General features: G+C 35.9%; 1 protein-coding gene across 3 annotated transcripts in view; it reads left to right on the top strand.

Annotated features, from left to right (window-relative positions):
* trappc8 (trafficking protein particle complex subunit 8) overlaps positions 1 to 19,200 on the top strand; it is a 61,694-nt gene that overhangs the window by 14,134 nt on the left and 28,360 nt on the right. For all 3 annotated transcript variants that reach the window (XM_079639839.1, XM_079639838.1, XM_079639840.1), the window contains 10 exons: positions 764 to 917; positions 2,658 to 2,742; positions 2,835 to 3,085; positions 4,174 to 4,289; positions 4,363 to 4,513; positions 4,647 to 4,747; positions 9,749 to 9,854; positions 11,722 to 11,853; positions 14,810 to 15,034; positions 16,762 to 16,870. In XM_079639839.1, coding sequence (XP_079495965.1) covers positions 764 to 917; positions 2,658 to 2,742; positions 2,835 to 3,085; positions 4,174 to 4,289; positions 4,363 to 4,513; positions 4,647 to 4,747; positions 9,749 to 9,854; positions 11,722 to 11,853; positions 14,810 to 15,034; positions 16,762 to 16,870 — 1,430 coding nt within the window. The remainder of the gene's footprint in view (positions 1 to 763; positions 918 to 2,657; positions 2,743 to 2,834; positions 3,086 to 4,173; positions 4,290 to 4,362; positions 4,514 to 4,646; positions 4,748 to 9,748; positions 9,855 to 11,721; positions 11,854 to 14,809; positions 15,035 to 16,761; positions 16,871 to 19,200) is intronic.

Genomic DNA, 19,200 nt, shown 5'->3' on the forward strand with positions numbered 1-19,200 from the left:
CAGAAATACATGCACATTCTTTCAAATAATTGGGGTTTCCTTGCTATAGGCAGTTTTTAAATTTGTAAGGTGCTTAATTAGATTCTACTTTAATTGTCTAAGCTAGAAATCAAAAGGAAACAGGAAAATAGATCTACATTCATGAAGACTGTTCACTCCCAATTCATAATTTATTACTGTTACTGAAATACGTTTATTAATTAAACTGCTTCTAGCTGAACTGTGCTCATACTTAATGTTGTATTTTTTTTTTTAAAGTTAAATGTCCAGTGCCGAGTGAGTCATAAATGCTCTTTATTCCATGTGCCGTTCAAAGCCTCTGATATTCCCACTGCTTGTTCTGATTCTCCAATTAAACGAAAAGAGTTGATTAACACTGGAAGCATGTATCCAACCCTGCCTCAGGGATTAAAACGAAAGTGATGTCAGGAGAAAACATTTCTGCTTTTCTTTTGCAATTGTGTACATTTAATTAGAGGAAGTAGCATGAGTAGAATAAAATGAGCATTTAAGCCAACACGAACTGCATTTGCAATGTGCTTTTCTATGAATATTGAATATCTATCAGCTGAGCGACAGGCATGCTTGCTTTCCTTTCCACTTACTGCATGTAGATAAGTTGCCAATCACGGTAATCGTGCGCAGCCTGCAGCCTCAAGGTCTGATGAATAAGATAACTTGACTGTGGGGAGAAGGATTAGGCTGTCACATATATTTATGATGGTATAGAACAACTATTAATGTCTATCTCGGTGTCTCTCAGGGCGGACTCGGTGTACGAGGACATGAAACAGCGGTATGGTACTCAGGGCTGCTATCTGCTCAAGATAAACTCCCGGAGCGGTAGCACTGGTGCGGACGAACAGATGCCGGACCCCTGGAGTCAGTACTTGCACAAGACCAGCGTACACAACCCTGTGAGTGCCACAACCTCACTGCAGGCACTGACCATGCAAATCATAAACTTCTGATTATCGTCCTAAAGTCTGGTCCACTTTGCATTGTTTTCTGACCAAGAGCCAAAAAAGTTTTAATGGCATATACAAGGCATCCTCAACCGTGGTCTGGTTCCGGATTCCAGCTTGGTTCCAACTGGACCACTAGACGTATGACAACGGTAGCACCGTTTTACCGTACATTACAGTTAGCAGCGCATCTGAACAACTGAGCGGTTCACACCAAGAAGTATTCAGGGTTGTTATGGTAATAATCTTTCTGCGCTAAATCCCCTGATATTTTTATCTAAAGCCAAACTTTGGTTATTTTAACAACAGTTGCAGAAACACAGTGAGCAGCAAAATAGATTAATACGCTAAAACACTGCCAAAAATGAGAATGCAGCAAATATAGTTTTTTTTTAATCTGTCATATGACTCTGACCGTTCAAGCCATGTTTTTAATTCTTAATTTAACATTATTAATCAGCATGTTAAAAGCATTTCATAATAAACAATGTTATAATTGGGAAAAATATTTGTAGATGGCAAGAAAAGACAACTTAAACTTTGAAATTACTAGTTAACTTTGTTTTCTGCTCATGATGAGGGAGGTTTTAGTATTTTTCATGATGTTTGTTTTTAGTAGATACTTATTTTAAGCAAAATATAAAAATGGTCCAGACTTCAAAAGGAAAACCCTGAACCCCCATTCAGTCACATGGCCTTCTTCCTTGCATATGTATTTAAATGTGAAAATAATTATATCCTGATAAAACATCTGATCTTACCTTTTAATGTTCGCATCTAATTGGGCTTGCTTAACTGATTGAATATTTTAATTTGTTTATAGAAAAATTCTCAGCACTGCTATGGCTCTGAGGGCCCAATATCCTCATCCTCGATGACTGTTTTGACTTAACGATTTTTATTTTTTTACAGTCTATGGCATAAACCTTGCAAATCCAGGGTACAAGTAATGTAATATTTTTTTATTTTTTTATTTATAAGTTAATTTTATGGTTCCTGGTGGAAGAACACTTAAATATTTTATTATATTACTAAAATAAATATTATACATAATAATGTACACTTTTATAGTGTTCTCCCACCATGGTCCTTAAAATTAGTAATTAAATGTTACAAATTTTTTGTTATAATGATTGAATTATAATTATCTTTATAATTAAACATTTTCTTGAAGTAGTACATTTTAATCATTTAAAAATACATTCTCATTACTTTTTTAACAATTTTTTTTTATTAGTTTTTTATTTTAAAACGATTTATTTATTTAATTTTATATCTTAATAAAGAATGAATTGCTTTTCATTGATTTTCATCAGACCCCCATTTGGGAAATCCTGCTATAATATAATATAATAATATAATATAATATAATATAATATAATACTTTAATTTACTATTATTTCCTCTAATGAATTATCTCAGTCTTTATTTTTTATAAATGTATCTGAAAGCAGTGTGGTGAACTATTGGTAAATCTAAAATCAATTTTGATTGCTATGTTAACTCTTTTACAATATTGATGTTTGAGAGTTATCTGAAAAATGTATGATGTAATGATTAAAATTGTTCTTAGTTTTTGTGGAAAAATGTGTTGCCCTAATGGAATTACTGTTGTGTGACTATGTTGGATTTAAAAAATTTAATTTGTTCTGCAAAAATTAAATGTTCCCCAACCCTGGTGATGTTTAATAGGAGCTGTATGAAGAATGTGCAGTGAATAATGCGGTTGAAAACAACATTGGTGCAGAGGAAGATGGTCTTGATCCTTCAGTTAGAGGTTAGTCCATTCCAACTGAGTTTGGTTCTAAACCTCATATTGATGAGAAATATTGGTCTAATGTTAATTAGATGTTCCACTCATTTTTGCAGACACAGACAGCATCTCAGAGTCTCATCCTCTGCAGCTGGACCAGCCCGCTGATGCCAGTTACCCTAGCAACAACCCTATAAACAGCGTGGATGTGACGAAGGCCAGCTTGACCTCTCACTCCACCCCGACCCCTCGTGGAACCTGCCTGACCCTGAATGACCACGACCACATCCGGCAGTTCATCCAGGAGTTCACTTTCAGAGGATTACTGCCACACATCGAGAAAAACATACGGCAACTAAATGACCAGGTACATAAACGCACACAAATTATATGTTAGATCTAATTAATCTCAAGTGTCTGTATTGATTGACTTTCTTTTATGATTTTTTCAGGTATTTGTGTAAATTTAGACTTATGTTTGGTGGAAATACCAAGTTTGAGGTCTGTAAGATTTAAAAAAAAAAAAAAAAAAAATCACTAAAACTGCATTTATTTGATCAAAAATACTGTAAAATATTGAGAAATAGTATTACAATTTAAAATAACTGTTTTCTATTTTAATATATTTTAAAATGTAATTGATTTATGTGATGCAAAGCTTCACAGCATTATGAATGATCACAGCATAATTCAGCATCATTACTGCAGTCTTCAGTGTCACATGATCCTTCAAGAAACATTTATTATTATTAATTTATTATCAATATTCAAAACAGTTGTGCTCCTATGATCTTTCATGAATAGAAAGTTTGAAAAACAACTGCATTTATTTTGAAATGAAAATTGATAATGAACTTCTGGTAGTATATATATATATTTTCTTGACAAAATAATAAAATATTTTAAAATTGTATTATGTAAAATTGTTTATATATATATATAATTTTGTAATTTGTTTTTTTGTCATACAAAATAATCGGTTGTGATAAAATTTACAGAGCAAAAAAAAAAAAACAGAAGCTAAACCACATCTGTCTTGTTTAAATTGTACAGTACACTGCATAATATTTATTTTATAATCCCTCTCTACATTAAAATCACTCAAAAAAATCATGGTTTACTATTGCGTCCAGCATCTTTTTTTTTACATTATATATATACCTTTTATAATTCATTCTTGTTGGCCGTTTAGTATTATTTCATTGTTTTGCTGTTGATTTATTGGCTGTTTTTTAAATATGCATATCTTGGCTGCATTATTATATAATAAATCGGTTTTCATACTTTCAAATAAATCTAATAGGCTTAAATTACCTAAGAGTACAAACCGAGGATCTGTTAATATTTAAAACTTTTGACAGTGATGAAAAAAAAATATTTTTTTAGTTCCAAAAGTTCTGCACAGCTTTTGAGCTTTTCTTTCATCTTGCCTTCATTTTTCTTTATTTCCCATAGCTTGTCTCGAGAAAAGGTCTGAGCCGATCACTTTTCTCCGCCACTAAGAAGTTGTTTGGTGGAGGGAAGGTCCCAGAGAAGAGTATTGCTGAGCTAAAGAACACTGCAGGGCTGCTGTAAGTACGAATTTAAACGTTTTTGTTGTTCTTTTATACATCTCATCTGATCATTGACCCTTTGTGATATCAGCTATCCCTCAGAGGCTCCAGAGCTTCAGATCAGGAAGATGGCCGACCTCTGCTTCCTAGTTCAGCACTATGAGCTGGCCTACAACTGCTACCACACTGCCAAGAAGGACTTCCTCTCCGACCAGGCCATGCTGTATGCCGCGGGATCGCTGGTGAGACACACACCAAGCTGCTGCTTGAAAAAAGCTCCACAGATAGGGACACCGGCATTGTTTCTGTGGTTATAAAGAGTAATACTGTCTGAACATGCCTCAGAGGGATTGCCTGGTGTCTCTGTCTCTACAGGAGATGGCTGCTGTCGCTGCATTTCTGCAGAGCGGGGTAGCGAGGCCGTACCCTGCACACTACATGGACACGGCCATTCAGACCTACAGAGACGTGTGCAAGTAAGAAAATACTTGGCATGTTAACATGTCTTAGGCATGTTAGTATTTTCACCCAAAAATGGTTTTAAGCCAGTTATGTCTTTTGTTGTAGTGTGTCAGTGGGAAATATCAGTTTACATTTCCAAACATTCCCATTTTTTGTAATTTTTGTATTTGGAGTCTGACAACAGCCGGTATGATCCAGACGGAGATCTGATCTCACCAGCATCGAGTCTGTTTGTGATTACATGAAGAAACAGAAAAAAAAAACTGAGACAGACTAAATAAAGAACTGTGGCAACGTCTCCAAGAAGCTTGAAGAAACCTACCAGCAAAGCTACCTGAAAAACTATGCGCAAATGTTAGAGGACAAAACTTGTTTTAAATGCAAAGGGTGCTCACACCAAATATTGATTTGATTTAGGTAATAGAAGTTAATTGATAAACAAAATCTATTTTTGACGTTATTTTTGAAAGCATCCTCACTTTACAGCATTTTTACACAAGTGCCTACAACTTTCACAGTACTGTAGCTTTGGAGGTAGGTTTCTTCAAGCGTCTTGGAGATGTTGGGACGTTCCATAAAATTCTATTTGAAATATTAAAGCCATATATGAGAATCTTGCGCTGACTAATGTTACACTTATACTGACACCTACTGGCGTGCATGCTGCATCGTGCAAAAATAAAGGTTTACAGTAACGGATGCGACAGTATTCGTAGTAAACCTATGATAGATTTATTCCTTGTGTTTGCGAGGATGGGCAGATCATGTGATAAGCAACATACAATAGCACTCATAGGATATTACAGAACACATGAGCACATGAGACTCCTATACAGATGTGCCACAAACTGAAACAATATTACTGACTTGAATGTGTTTAATTGACATTTATTAAAATATCACTAAATTAGGCTATTTATGTAGGATTTTGTCACAATTATGTCAGTAAATCTGCTCAACCCCTCTGTCAGTCACTACTGGAGGAGCCAGCCACAACGAATGGCAACTTTCCGCAATAATGTCAGTGGCACATGACACAATCCATGGGCACATGTCACAAGTTGTAATGGCTCAAGCCATTATCCACTGGCCAAAGAAGACCGGATGTGGTCTCTCTGTGTGCTTGAGCGTGGAATAGGCTTTATATTACGCCTGTATAGTATATTGAAATCATTATGGTTCAGTATATTAGTAAATTAATATTAATGTGCGATCAGTCAACTAATGGCTTAAATGACTAGAAAAATCTTTTGTCGGAAACAGCGCTATTATTATTAAAATAAAATTTAAGAATGCGTTTTCTTATTTGGCCAGATGTGTTTGTGGCTTTTAAAATATAGTTCAGTATTTTAAAGGGATAGTTTACTAATTTACTCAATCTTTTTTTTTCAGATGAATACAATCATGGTTTATAAAAAAATACAAGATTTATAATGGTAGTAAATGGCGCTCACGATTTTGAAGCCTGAAAAAGTGCATCCATCCATCATAAAAGTATCATACGACTCCAGGAGGTTAATAAAGGCCTTCTGAAGCGATGGGTTTTTGTAAGAAAAATATCTGTGTTTAAAACTTTATAAACTATAATAACCAGCTTCTGGTAAACATTTGTACGCAAGTCGACTTACGGCGGCTGTGTGAAGTTGACTGCTTGATCAGTCGTGTTTTCCGATGCTCATGAATAGTTATTCCCAAAAGTTTGCTTGAAGAGTAATTCCAACTGTTTTTTTCTCAAGATGTCTTCATAAAAACTGATTAAACCTGTCAAACTAAAACTAGGCCTCACAGGGAAAGATTTATCGCCTAATACTGAAAAGAAAGATGAGGCCAAAGAAACGGAGCACGACTACGCAATGGAGGTTTCTGTGCACAGGAAAAGAGAACGCTGAGATGGCTCCCTTCCTTCAACGGCAAGTAAAACTCCTGTGGATAAAAAGTGTTAAGCCAACAGTTGAAAGAGAGAAGGCTGAAATCTCCAACTAAACAACTTTGAAGGCAATTTTAAAACTAGAAAGGAAGGGTGGATGAGAAGCTGGCCGATTTACGTGAGCAATCCAAGCAAAGCAGCGCTATGATTGCAAGCTTAAAGAAGGCAATTCAGAAAACTGGTTGAGGGGATCGAAATCGAAAACTCGAAAGAGGTAAATGAGTGCAAGAAGAAGAGTCAAGGACTTGGAGATCCTACATGAGCATCTTCACAATAAGAACTATGATCTTAAGGAGAGGGTGAGAGAACAAGAAAGATATAGAATGAGGTGGTGTCCCTGGATCAAAGAAAAAAAGATCAAGTTATCAGATCACATGTTATTCAGATCCTCAGTAAGATTGCACCTGAGATGGAGGGAAAGATGGAAGAGGCTGTTGACATCATCCATAGGCTGGGAAGAAGGATCGTGCTGTTCACTCAAAGGCGGGTGAAGGGTGAAATCTGGCGTCGAAGCATAATATTCTCCTATTTGCAAGGCGGAAGGATTGCTTCCTCGAGAGGATTTGGAAGACGGACGAAAGCTGTGGCCTCAAATCGAACAAGCAAGGAGGCAGGAAAGCTTACTTTTATCGCGGTCCATATGGTTTCATAGAAGGACGACATCGCTTTTGACGGGTGAAGTGATGGATAAAGCTGATGGAAACGGCCCTTGGTTGATGGTGGTACTGAACATTGATGGTCTTTTTTCATTTTAATTCATATTTATGGCTTTAACGATGCAGCTCAAAACCAGAAGATATTTGTGATGGCAATCAGAAACTAAAGTGCTGTACTCATCTGATAATATTTTAGTAGGAGGGGACTGGAAGGTTCCAGACGAGTGGAAAGATAGATGGCCTCCCAGATTTAAGATGTTTAGCGATATTTAAATCCTAAATGTTTTTCGTAGTTTGAACGTAATGGGGAGAGCAAATCTGGAATTGATTATTGGATGGTTAGTGAGAACATTCTAAAATATGCTTCACAATCTACAATTTCTAAAGCGCCGTTAACAGATCATTGCATTATAGATCTCGTTTTAGATCCCACATTTAAGCAATTTAGAAACAAAGGTTTTTGGAAGTTCAATGCATTTCTCTTAACAAATGAAGAATTTTGCAATAAAAATTAAGGAATTAATAAGGGCAATAGAGATAAATGATTCTTTTGATTGTAATATAAGTAAATGTGAATTTCTAAAATTTCTTTTTTGATGGGTTTCTCTAAGAAACTAAACAAAGAAAAAATGGAGTATGAAAGGAATTTAATTTGTGAAATGTCAGACAGTGCTGTAACAAACCAGTTTTAAATAATTATGCAAATTATAGGGTGATGGTGGACCTTCAAAGTAAATTAGATCATTTGTATATTGAGGGCACAGGGTGCTTTTAGAAGATTGTGTGCCAAGTGGATTGAGGAAGGTGAAAATAACTCTTCATATGTCAGTAATTTAGAAAAAATAGACAGCAAATTAACTCTATCAGTAGTTTTATGATCAAGATCTTGGAAGAATCTAAAAAGAACTGTTTCAGTTCTATTCTAAACTAAATTCTTCTGATTTCTCTTCAGATGAGTCGGATCTCTCTTTTTTTGTTGTTGCTAAAATCCAGAACAATATTCTAATTTACGTATTGAGAACTCTTTTCATTTTTTATGTAATTCAGATATTAGGATTGAATAATTGGATTCATTTGTGGAGAAGATGCCTTTAAACAAATCCCCAGGGTCAGATGGGCTCACTAATAATTTGTTAAAAATAGATTTGAGAAATCTATTATTCTGTGCCCTAAAAGGTATTGAAAAGAAAGAGTTGATAGAATGTATGAAGCAAGTCTTGATTACATTGATTCCCAAAGCTGGTAAAGATAAAAGAGTTTTAGACCATCTTAGGCCTATCACTTTTCTTAACACCGATTATAAAAAAAAAATTCTGGAGCTATCTCTGCTAGGCTGAAAAAAAGAGATTTCTACTATAATTAGTGAGACACAACCAGGGTTTTTGGGAGGAAGGTCAATCCATAATAATATTAGATTCGTCAGGGATGTGGTAGCTCACCATTATTATTTATAATGGTTGCAGAGCTATTATATATATATATATATATATATATATATTGATTTTAAAATAATGGTATTGATGGTTTAACAGTGTTGGAAAGGTAAAAGACAGCTTGCTGACAACACAACGTTGTTTCTAAAAAATGAACCTCAAAATCCACAAGCCTGACGTTCTGTCAACCATTTTTCTAAATGGTTCCATTCTAAACCATTCAGCTTCATGGCTGCATTTCAACTTAAAGTGAAATAATAACATTACATGAGTTTCCTTCATTTCCTTTTAATGACCTTGAGATCATTCAAACAAATTTAACTTCCTGCGGAAGCGGATCCTCTGACACGACACATGACATAATGACGAGAGCGGAAATGCAGAGTCATGAATTAGAAGTCTAAAACGATAATTTTTAAAAAGGAAATTTCAGAGGATTTTTATATACGAGAAGAGGAGTTTGAGTTTGTTGCCCAGGCCTATTTGTTTGAACTGCGAGTGACGTCTATTCTCACCCATTCCTACATCATACATCACGTCAGAGGTTACGCTTCCGCCGTAAGTTGACTTGCATACAGATTTTTGTCAGAAGCTGGTTATCATTATTTATTTATTTATTTTTGTATATCTTCATATATACTTAGGATGGCTTGAGGGTGAGTAAATCTTGGGAAAATATTCATTTTTGGGTGAACTATCCCTTTATATATATATATATATATATATATATATAGAATATGTATTTTAAATAAAAAATAAATCAAATTTTAGTTGTTGCTTCTGTTTTTAGGCCAGACAGTATATGCTGCTTTAATACTTGAGCACTTGATGAAAGGATATATATATATATATATATATATATATATATATATATATATATATATATATATATATATATATATATATTATATATATTATATAAATTTTTTTAATGAAAACATTTTGCATGTATATAACATGTGTAAGACTTTTTATTTATTTTTTGTGCTTGTGTCACAGAAACATGCTTTTGGCTGAGCGGTGTTGTCTTTTAAGTGCTGAGATTTTGAAGAGTCAAACCAAATACTCCGATGCTGCCACACTTCTGATCAAGATGACCAGTGAGGTAAGCTCAAGTCCCCATTGACACATCTACATCTGAAGACTGTACCAAATATTTAGTAATTTCTTCACCATTATCACCCAGTAATCAGTCAACAGGGTTAATACAAGGTGCTTAAATGGCTTGAAGTAATTGAATTTGACTTGTTAAAATCAATCTGAAAAAAAAAAAAAAGTCGCAACAGCGTGAATGTCGGTTGGAGCTCTGCCTTTATAAAGCGGCACCGAACGCCAATTCCACTGAATCGTTCTTCTTCAGACCGTTGGCTTGTCATTGTTTGAACAAGCCCAAAAAGTTGCATGCCATAGACAAGCACCATATTTTTTAAAGGTTTAAAGGGGGGCGTGACCAAAAACTTAACTGGGTTAAGGAGATTTCCAATTACTTGGACAGTGCTGGTCAATTGATATCTTCACCCTGGAGCCGCTTTGCTTGTTGGTTGCGCCTTATAAGGTGTTGTTCAAAGTGAAAATTATTTCCCTGTTTGCAAATGTTACATGCTTGATATAAAAAGGATGAGATGATAGCGCAACATTTAAGTGAGATTTAACTGTTGCAGTGTGTACAAGTTGCAGAGACAGCCAACAAACAAAGTACAGCTAACGTTAAAGCTAGGGTCGGTAATGTTGGAGAGCTAGCCAGATTTGAAAGTGGCACCTCTTCTAAGCTCCGCCCCCTCCTGTCAGTGCTCCGTCCAAACAGTGCCGCCCCCTCCGTCAGTGCTTTACTGTCCTACAGCTGCTACATAGGTCAGATTTTTTTCATTCCTTTTTCTGAACACATAATGTATTGACTACTATCAGAATGGAAGGACCATTTCACCCAGTATAAAAAAAAAATGTTTCTGAACAGGATTACCTACCCTAGCTTTAAGTATGTTTTATTAGAAGAGGTGCAATGTGGTTACAAAAAGAGATTAGAAACATAAGAAGAAACCGAAAACCAAGAAAACAAGTGTCGGAAAATCACCGAAATAATCAAAACAAAATCCCCATAACCATTATCCCAAGCCTCTAAACTTCCTACCAAAAGAATAAAGCAGACACAAAACAGATCTTCAACGTATACGACGCCGTAAACAAACTACGCTGACTTAAACCAGAAAATACAATTGAAGGCAATTACTCTATAACTAACTAACACAGAAAAGTGCTATCTACCGTTGTTCCAAAGATTTTTGCGATTGATTTGTAAGGTCAACATTCAGTAGACTTGTAAAAAATTAAGAGATGACAATTAAAGATAAATCAAGCATTCAAAGTCTCACCGAGTGGTTAAATTATACAACACACCCCGTTTGTCTCAGGTTATCCGCATGTAGCACAAAGATCGGTCACTCGCACACACCTGCATTTAATACGAGACTTGAGTACTAGCGCTGAAACTGTGCATTCTCTCAGACAGAACTAACAGTGCAGTAATACATCAGCAACAACGATGAACAAACCTGAAAGTGTGTTGACTCGGAAACCACCGAACAAACATTAACGTAATCATGGCAAACTGGACTTTTCTGCTTCAACAAAGGCATGGGACTTGAATGAGATCTGGCGCTGATTTGCTCACTCATTTTCAACGGGCACTTCAGCGGATTGTCGGCACTTCAGCGGATTGATCGAACGTCGATCATGACATTTAGCGTCGTGATAATGTTTGATAAGTGAGATCTCTTGATTAAGCAGTACTTTTTGGTTTTCAAGGACTTCAAAGTCCTTAAGTCTTTCAATTTCATTTTACAGTATCTGCACAAACCCTGAGGCAAACAGGTGGTCCCGCCCAAACTCACACTATTGGCTGATCTGTTGTTTCTGTGTCATGCTGCTCACATTAACCTAATTCAGTTCAAACTTCTTGTTTCCCTCTCTAATAGGACTCTGACCTGCGGAGTGCACTCCTATTGGAGCAGGCGGCTCACTGCTTCATGAATATGCGCAGCCCAATGGTGAGGAAGTTTGCCTTCCACATGATACTGGCTGGCCATCGTTACAGTAAAGCTGGACAGGTATGTTTGCAGATTCAGGGAACACACTGTCCTAAAATACACACAATTGTCTTCATCACCATTACTTTAAATCACTGGTCTCTCGATGGGCCCTGGAACATTACAAGTATGGCACTATACCTGTCTGACAGAAAGGTTTTAGTAAAGATGGGTAAAATCTCCAGCTCTATGGCACCTGTGATCTTCCACAGGGCTCTATTTTGGCTCCTTCTCTATTTTCTCTCTACATGTTACCTCTGGGCGCTATTCTAAGGAAACGCGGTGTATCATTTCATTTTTATGCGGACGACACCCAAATTTATATTCCAATCAAGAGAAACAACCCTGTAGCGTTACATTCTCTTCTGCTATGCTTGGAGGAGGTGAAAGCATGAGTAGCCCAACATTTCCTCTTTCTAAATGAAGATAAGACTGAGGTCATTGTTTTAGGCCCAAATGAAAATTCTCAGTGTAGAAGTCCTGATTTAGAGAGTCTATCTGCTTTTAAATCCCCAGGAGTGCGGAACTCAGGTGTTCTTGTTGACCAGTCTTTAAAATTTGATAAACGCATTTCATCCGTAATCAGTTCCAGTTTCTACCAACTTCGTCTACTGTCTAAAATCAAAGGCTTTCTCACTCCGAAAACTCTGGAAATGGCTGTTCATGCATTTATTACGTGTTGGTTAGATTAATGCAATTCCTAATATTGCGGTATATCAAGTTCTCAAATTGCCCGTCTTCAGTTAGTCCAAAATCCACTTCATAAGTGTCGCAAATAAGACCACATCTCTCCGATTCTCAAATCTCTACGCTGGCTGCCAGTTCGACAGAGAACAGATTTTACAGGGCCACGACTCTGGAACACACTGCCTCTAGAGATTAGAACGGCCCCTACCCTGTCTGTTTTCAAGTCTCTGTTAAAAACCTACCTGCCATTCCTGTTTTCCCATTCTATATTTGAGTCTGATACTGCTTTGTCACTTCTGTTTTACTATTTTATATTTGAGTCTGATACTTTTTTGTTACTCCTGTTTTAAGGTTGCTCTTAGCTTTGCTGCTTTTATTTGTTTTATGTGTTTTATTTTCTTATGTGGTTGTTCTGTAAAGCACTTTGGTCTTAGTGACTGTTGTAAATGTGCTATGTAAATAAAATGAACTTGAACTTGAATAACAAGTAGGCCACAAGATGGCTTAAAATAATTTAAAATAAGACAAAACAAGGTCTAAATAAAACCGCAAAAAAATCAAGATAAAGCTGAAATCATATTTCTCAGTTTAGTTTGTTCCCTCAACAACTGTCATTTGTTGACCCAAAAATGAAAATTCTGTCATTAATTACTCACCATCATGTCGTTTCAAACCCGTAAGACCAAATGAAGATCTTTTTGATGAAATCCGAGAGCTTTCTGACCCCCATACTGCAACGTAATTACCACTTCAAAGGCCCAGAAATGTAGTAAAGTCATCGTTAAAATAGTCCATGTGACTCCAGTGGTTCATCCTTAATGTTATGAAGCGACTAGAATACTTTTTGTGCGCAAAAAAATAACAAATTTATTCAACAATTTCTTCTCTTTCGTGTCAGTCTCTTGACGCTGTTCACGTTAAACAGTGCAGCGCTTCCGGGTTCTACGTCAGAACTCCGTCTCAGTATTGGCCGGATACTGCGTCGTGGTGCTCACGTGAACAGCGTCAGAGACTTGATGAAAGAATATTTTTTTCTTTTTCAGTTTTGTTGGGTTGCATGTAGATGTAATGTAAGACATTGTTTTTTTTTTTGTGCTTGTGTCACATAAACATGAGTGGTGTTGTCTTTTAAATGCCTGCTTGTAAAAGCAAATGAACATATCCTGTATCTGAGGCTAAATCGCTAAATATTAAGATGCAACTGCGCATATTATATTTTTCTAACTTCAAAAGATCGGCCACTGATCAGAACCAGCTGATAATCACACATTTTAATGATGCAAAAGATGCAACACAGCATACTCATGCTGTGAGAGGCGAATATGAAAGGCTAAGCAGCGACGGCGTTTCAGTCAAATAATAATGTGGTTACAAGATGTGTAGAATTTAAACTACCATATTAAATAACTCCACTAACAGTAGCTGCTGTTCAGTTTGCATACCGCTGCTCTCCTTCTACTCTCTTCTGAACTCTTCCCTGTCTTCATTAAAGCTCCATGGGTTGCCAGAAATCACAAATAAAGTAAACAAGCCCCTTAAAAATGCAATATAATAAACAGACATGGAAAAACTGTACCGGGAAACAAATATAAAGTATGTAATAACTAGTATTACCAATATACTAGAAAGTTAAAAGTATGCATTATGAATAAAATAGTTCAATATAATATACTTGGATATTATACATTTATGGATAAGGTAAAACACTAACATGAGATTGAAAAAAAATTCAACAAAACTTTATTTAAAGTTTAATTACACCTATTGTTGGAGCCATAAAGGTTGAGAACCACTGCATTAAATTGATCAAGTGTTGAGAAAATTTTAATCTAAATTTATCGGAGACCTGCCATCTGCTAAAATTGCCATTATGGTTAGTTATAACTTCTTCAAAGTGGATGAAACCCGCATTAGACTATAGATTTATCACTTTCTAAGTATTTAAAGTCATTACACCCAATCATCTCTGCCATTAGTCAGTCATGGTCAGGGCTTAAATGCAGTTACTTACTTTTAGTAAGTAAACCCTAAAAGTGACTTTGCGGATATGAGGAAACCGAAATATCCTTGCTCTATCATGTGACCATGATGCTAGACCTCGTCCTGAGAGTCAAATGTTGCTGGAATGGGTCAGATATGGTCAGGCTATCAATTTTCACCTGGAAGCTGATGCTGCTTGAACAGCTGTGAAAGCTATTGGACGTAACATGATGGCGCTCATGGATGGAGGTATTCTTTAAATGTGTCTGTACTCACTCACTCACACTCTCTCTCTCTCTCTCTGTTACAGAAGAGACATGCATTGAGGTGCTACTGCCAGGCTTTGCAGGTGTATAAAGGTAAAGGTTGGACACTGGCTGAAGATCACATCAACTTCACCATCGGCCGGCAGTCCTTCACTCTGCGGCAGCCGGAAAACGCTGTGGCTGCTTTCCGGCACATTCTCATCAACGACAGCAAACAGTCGGCAGTACAGCAGGCTGCTTTCCTCAGGGAATACCTCTATGTGTACAAGGTTAGCCACGCACACACACACACACACACACACACACACACACACACACACACACACACACACACGTATCACATTACTAGGTTAGAAACACACAAACACACATACACAGGTGTCATATTACTAGGTAAGAAACACACACGTATCACATTACTTAAAAATTAAATATTTATATTGACTTTAAATGTATATTAAAATCAGCTTTTTATAGTAATCTGTTCACAATTCATGAAGTAAAAAATGTTAGGATGGTACATCCTCTTTGATGGTCTCACAAGGTCTTTGAGTTTAATTAAAAGGATGACATTGTTGAAAAGAAAACCTTAGGTAGAATATAATAATAAGATAAGAAGTTTTTGTCTAGCAAATCAAAGTCATGTAGTGCAACCAACAAAGCTTAATGATATTTCTGAATTACTAATTAATGATATTTGTACAGAAGACTTTCTTTTTTTTTTTTTTTTTTAAGAAAATAACACTTTTAATCATCAAGGATGCGTTAAGTTTATCCAAAGTAACAGTAAATGCATTTATAATGTTACAAGTTTTCTTTTTCAAATAAATATTGCTCTTATGAACTTTCTATTCATCAAAGAATCCTGAAAAAAGTCATCCAAACACCTTCCATGAAAATGTTAAGCAGCATAACTGTTTTCAACATTGATAATAATAATAAATGTTTCTTGAGCAGCAAATCAGCATATTAGAATGATTTCTGAAGGATCATGTGACACTGAAGACTGGAGTAATGATCAACTCAACTTTGCATCACAGGAATTAACTATTTTCTATTGAATGTTTTAAAATATTTTTTTTAAACTGTAATAATATTTCTCAATGTTATTGGTTTTACTTTATTTTTAATCAAAAATATGCAACCTTGGTGAGCATAAGAGACTTCTTAAAAAAAAACAAAAAAAAAAAACAGTAGTGCGTATTCAAAAACTTTTCTAAAATGAATTGTGTACACATGTTTGTAAGGAAAAAGATAAAAAAATTTCCCCACATGCCATTTTTACCATTTACCCATTCAGTCATAGGATAAGAGCAGTTTTCACATTGAACCAGGCTACATTTTCTTCTATTGCTCTCAGAAAGCAGCTAGACTCTGATAGTGTCACATTCCGGCCCCTGACCCAGTTTTTTCCCCACCACAATCAGACTTTAGCCCTGAGTTTAACTGTCTGTGTCTGCGCGAGACTGCTCTTTCGTCATCGTTTGGTTGAGTCTGTCTCATCAGCGCTTTGTCCTTGGGTGGTTCTGGTCCACAGCACTCCATCAACTTCAAGCACTGCGCCTGAATACGTAACAAGAGGAAATTACAACATTTTGCTTTGCCTCGTTTCTTAGTGGGAGTTTTATGGTGCCGATCTACCACTCCAGGAACAGTCGTGTAAAAAAATCAGTCTCTCATATAAACGGCTGTTATCTGTTCAGTTAACTGATACCGTATGTGACTTTTTGTTACGAATTTGCATAATTAAATGAGACTGGGATTGGGTATTTTAGTGTTTATACATTAGCATTTAGTTTATTATTTATTAGTATATATTAATATTTGAATTAGCTTTTATTTTTATATTTTCGGGATCACATGACCTTTGTTTGCCAATCAGAAGACATCCATTGAAGGGTCTTCTGTGGATGACTGAGTACAAATTGTAGGTGAAAAGAAGAGGCGTTCTTCAAAGGATGTTGATATTTATGACCCTTTGACCTTTTGCCCTCAGAGCATGAATCAGGTGACCGGTGAGAGCTCCCTCCCGCAGCTGCCTCTGCCCTGCCTACACAGCTCACAAACACGCGTCTTCTTCGGCCATGAACGCAGACTCGCCGAAGGTAAGAACCCTCTGTGTGTCTTTCTCATTCACAGACACAAGGAAGGGAGAGATCACCAGAAATAAAAGTGTCAGTTACTCGCTATCAGGGATTAAAGTTATTCATCATTGCAACAAATTTATATCAGTTGGCGTGCAGAGAGGTCATGTATGAGATCAGTGCATATCTGATCAAAGTATAATTTTCACATTTTTTTTTTTTGCACCATTGTGCATTACAGCCAATCTTACGCACTTCTGTTGAGTGTCTAGAGCATCCCGTTGAAGAAATCCTGCTGAAAACACTCACACTGCAATTCTGAACGCTCGTGAATTCTCTCATCTTAACAAAATGCCGATACATTGGAAGTTAGAGATTGATTTTGCAGTGTAGACCGCTTCATTGATCATAATGGGAGTTTTTGAGTGTGCAGGACTTGCGCTGAACTGAAGTCATTGACTGCTTCACTGATGGGGAACGTTCTTTGCTCGCTCTCTGTATGTAATTTATTCCCAGTTTGATTAACCGTTTTGTGTTTCATGCTGCTAAGATAACCAGTATGAAGTCTTAAAGGGTACATTATGCAAAATCCACTTTTATAAGGTGTTTGAACACGGATGTGTATACACGGTGTGTATTCTGTGATTGGTCAATCCATTATGGTGATGGGTCATCCATTCTGAAAGATGGGTCAATAATACCAACGCTTTGTGTAAGAATTAATAATAACAATTACATTTTAAAATAGTGAATTAAAATTTCACAAACATCTGAACGGTGGTGTATATTCCAAGCTTTTCTGTATAATACAAACACAATTTTAGTAATCTCTTGTATTTTTCTGTAAAGCTGCTTTGAAACGATATGTATTGTGAAAAGCGCTATACAAATAAATGTGAATTGAATGAATAAACACAGCACAGCGCAACTGTTACGAATGACATTTTGACATCCACATTAAGTTGTGATGACCTTTCTCCCATCATACCCACAGTTAAATGAAGATGAACACAGCACCATTTATGTACTCTGATAAAAAAGTAATTTCCAGTGAAAACTTCAAAAGAGAAGATCAGTGCTGAGAAGCTGCTCCTTACATCACAGAATAAATTACATTTTAAAATAAGAGAAAGAACATGGACTACCACATTCGATATCTGCTATGAGCTTCGCTTCAATTAAAGAGAAGCAAACAAAAAGCCTAATTTCAGGAATATCACAAAACTCAGATGCGTGTAAAAAAAAAAAACGAAGCAGGGAATTGAATGTTGGAGTGAAGAGAACAGGCCCGAGGAGGTGTGAAAACCTATTTAATTAAAGTCTTTGCCCGGATCTCGCACTGAAAGGGGAGCGGGGATGTACTGGTGTCTGTTGAATGATAAATAAACGTAACTGTTGTCTGTTCCAATGCCTTGCTTGCCTTAGGCTCTGAATCCCAAATGTCCTCTGAGACACCGGCTGAACGGACATAAGGCTGTTGAGTTTATATATGGTTAATTCCCAAAATATAATTTTTTCACTGCCATAAATTTGTCAGTCATATTTGTAAGGAGAGATGAAATGTGTGAGGTTACCTGATGATCATATTCTCCATAATCTTTGGACTGATCCAAAGAGTGTCTTGAGCTTCAGTGGAAGAAGAGCATCTGCTCGTCTGTAAAGTGTCACATAATCAATGTCACAAATTTACTTATTTGAATAGCAACCTATAAAATGAATGAAGAAACATTTAAGATTCTTCACTATTTATGTCATACTGTAATGTTGCTTTGTTTTTTAATCCTAAAATGTCCTGCTTATTTCTGAGTTTTAAATCCCAGATTTTTAGTGTGATTCAGCACATCGTCGTACAATTTAAAATAACTGTTTTCTATTTTAATACTTTAAAAATGTAATTTATTGCTGAAATCATTCTAATGTGCTGATCTGGTGCTCAAGAAACATTTCTTCTTCTTATCAATGTTGAAAACAGTTTTTTTTCTTCAGGATTCTTTGATGAAAGTTCAAAAGAACAGCATTTATTTCAAGATTTTTTATATTGTTAGAAAAGATTTCTGTCACTTTTGATCAATTTAACGCATCCTTGCGGATTAAGAGTTTTTTTTATTTCCTTTTTTATTGTTATCTTGACTACTAATCAATTTAATCAAAATATTTTAAACCTATATATTTTTTCTTGTACAGTTATACATGCAGACAACATGGAATATTTTTTATGAATACAGGCCTTTAAACAAGTTAGTGATTAATATTAATGGCCAATGACCGCTATTAAAATATAAACTTTTATGTACACATCTATGCCAATTTGATCTTAAATTCTAGATATTTATGCCCATGTCATCAGAATG

The sequence above is a fragment of the Phoxinus phoxinus genome (genome assembly GCF_949152265.1).
Source record: "Phoxinus phoxinus genome assembly, chromosome: 16".
Classification (NCBI taxonomy): Eukaryota; Metazoa; Chordata; class Actinopteri; order Cypriniformes; family Leuciscidae; genus Phoxinus; species Phoxinus phoxinus.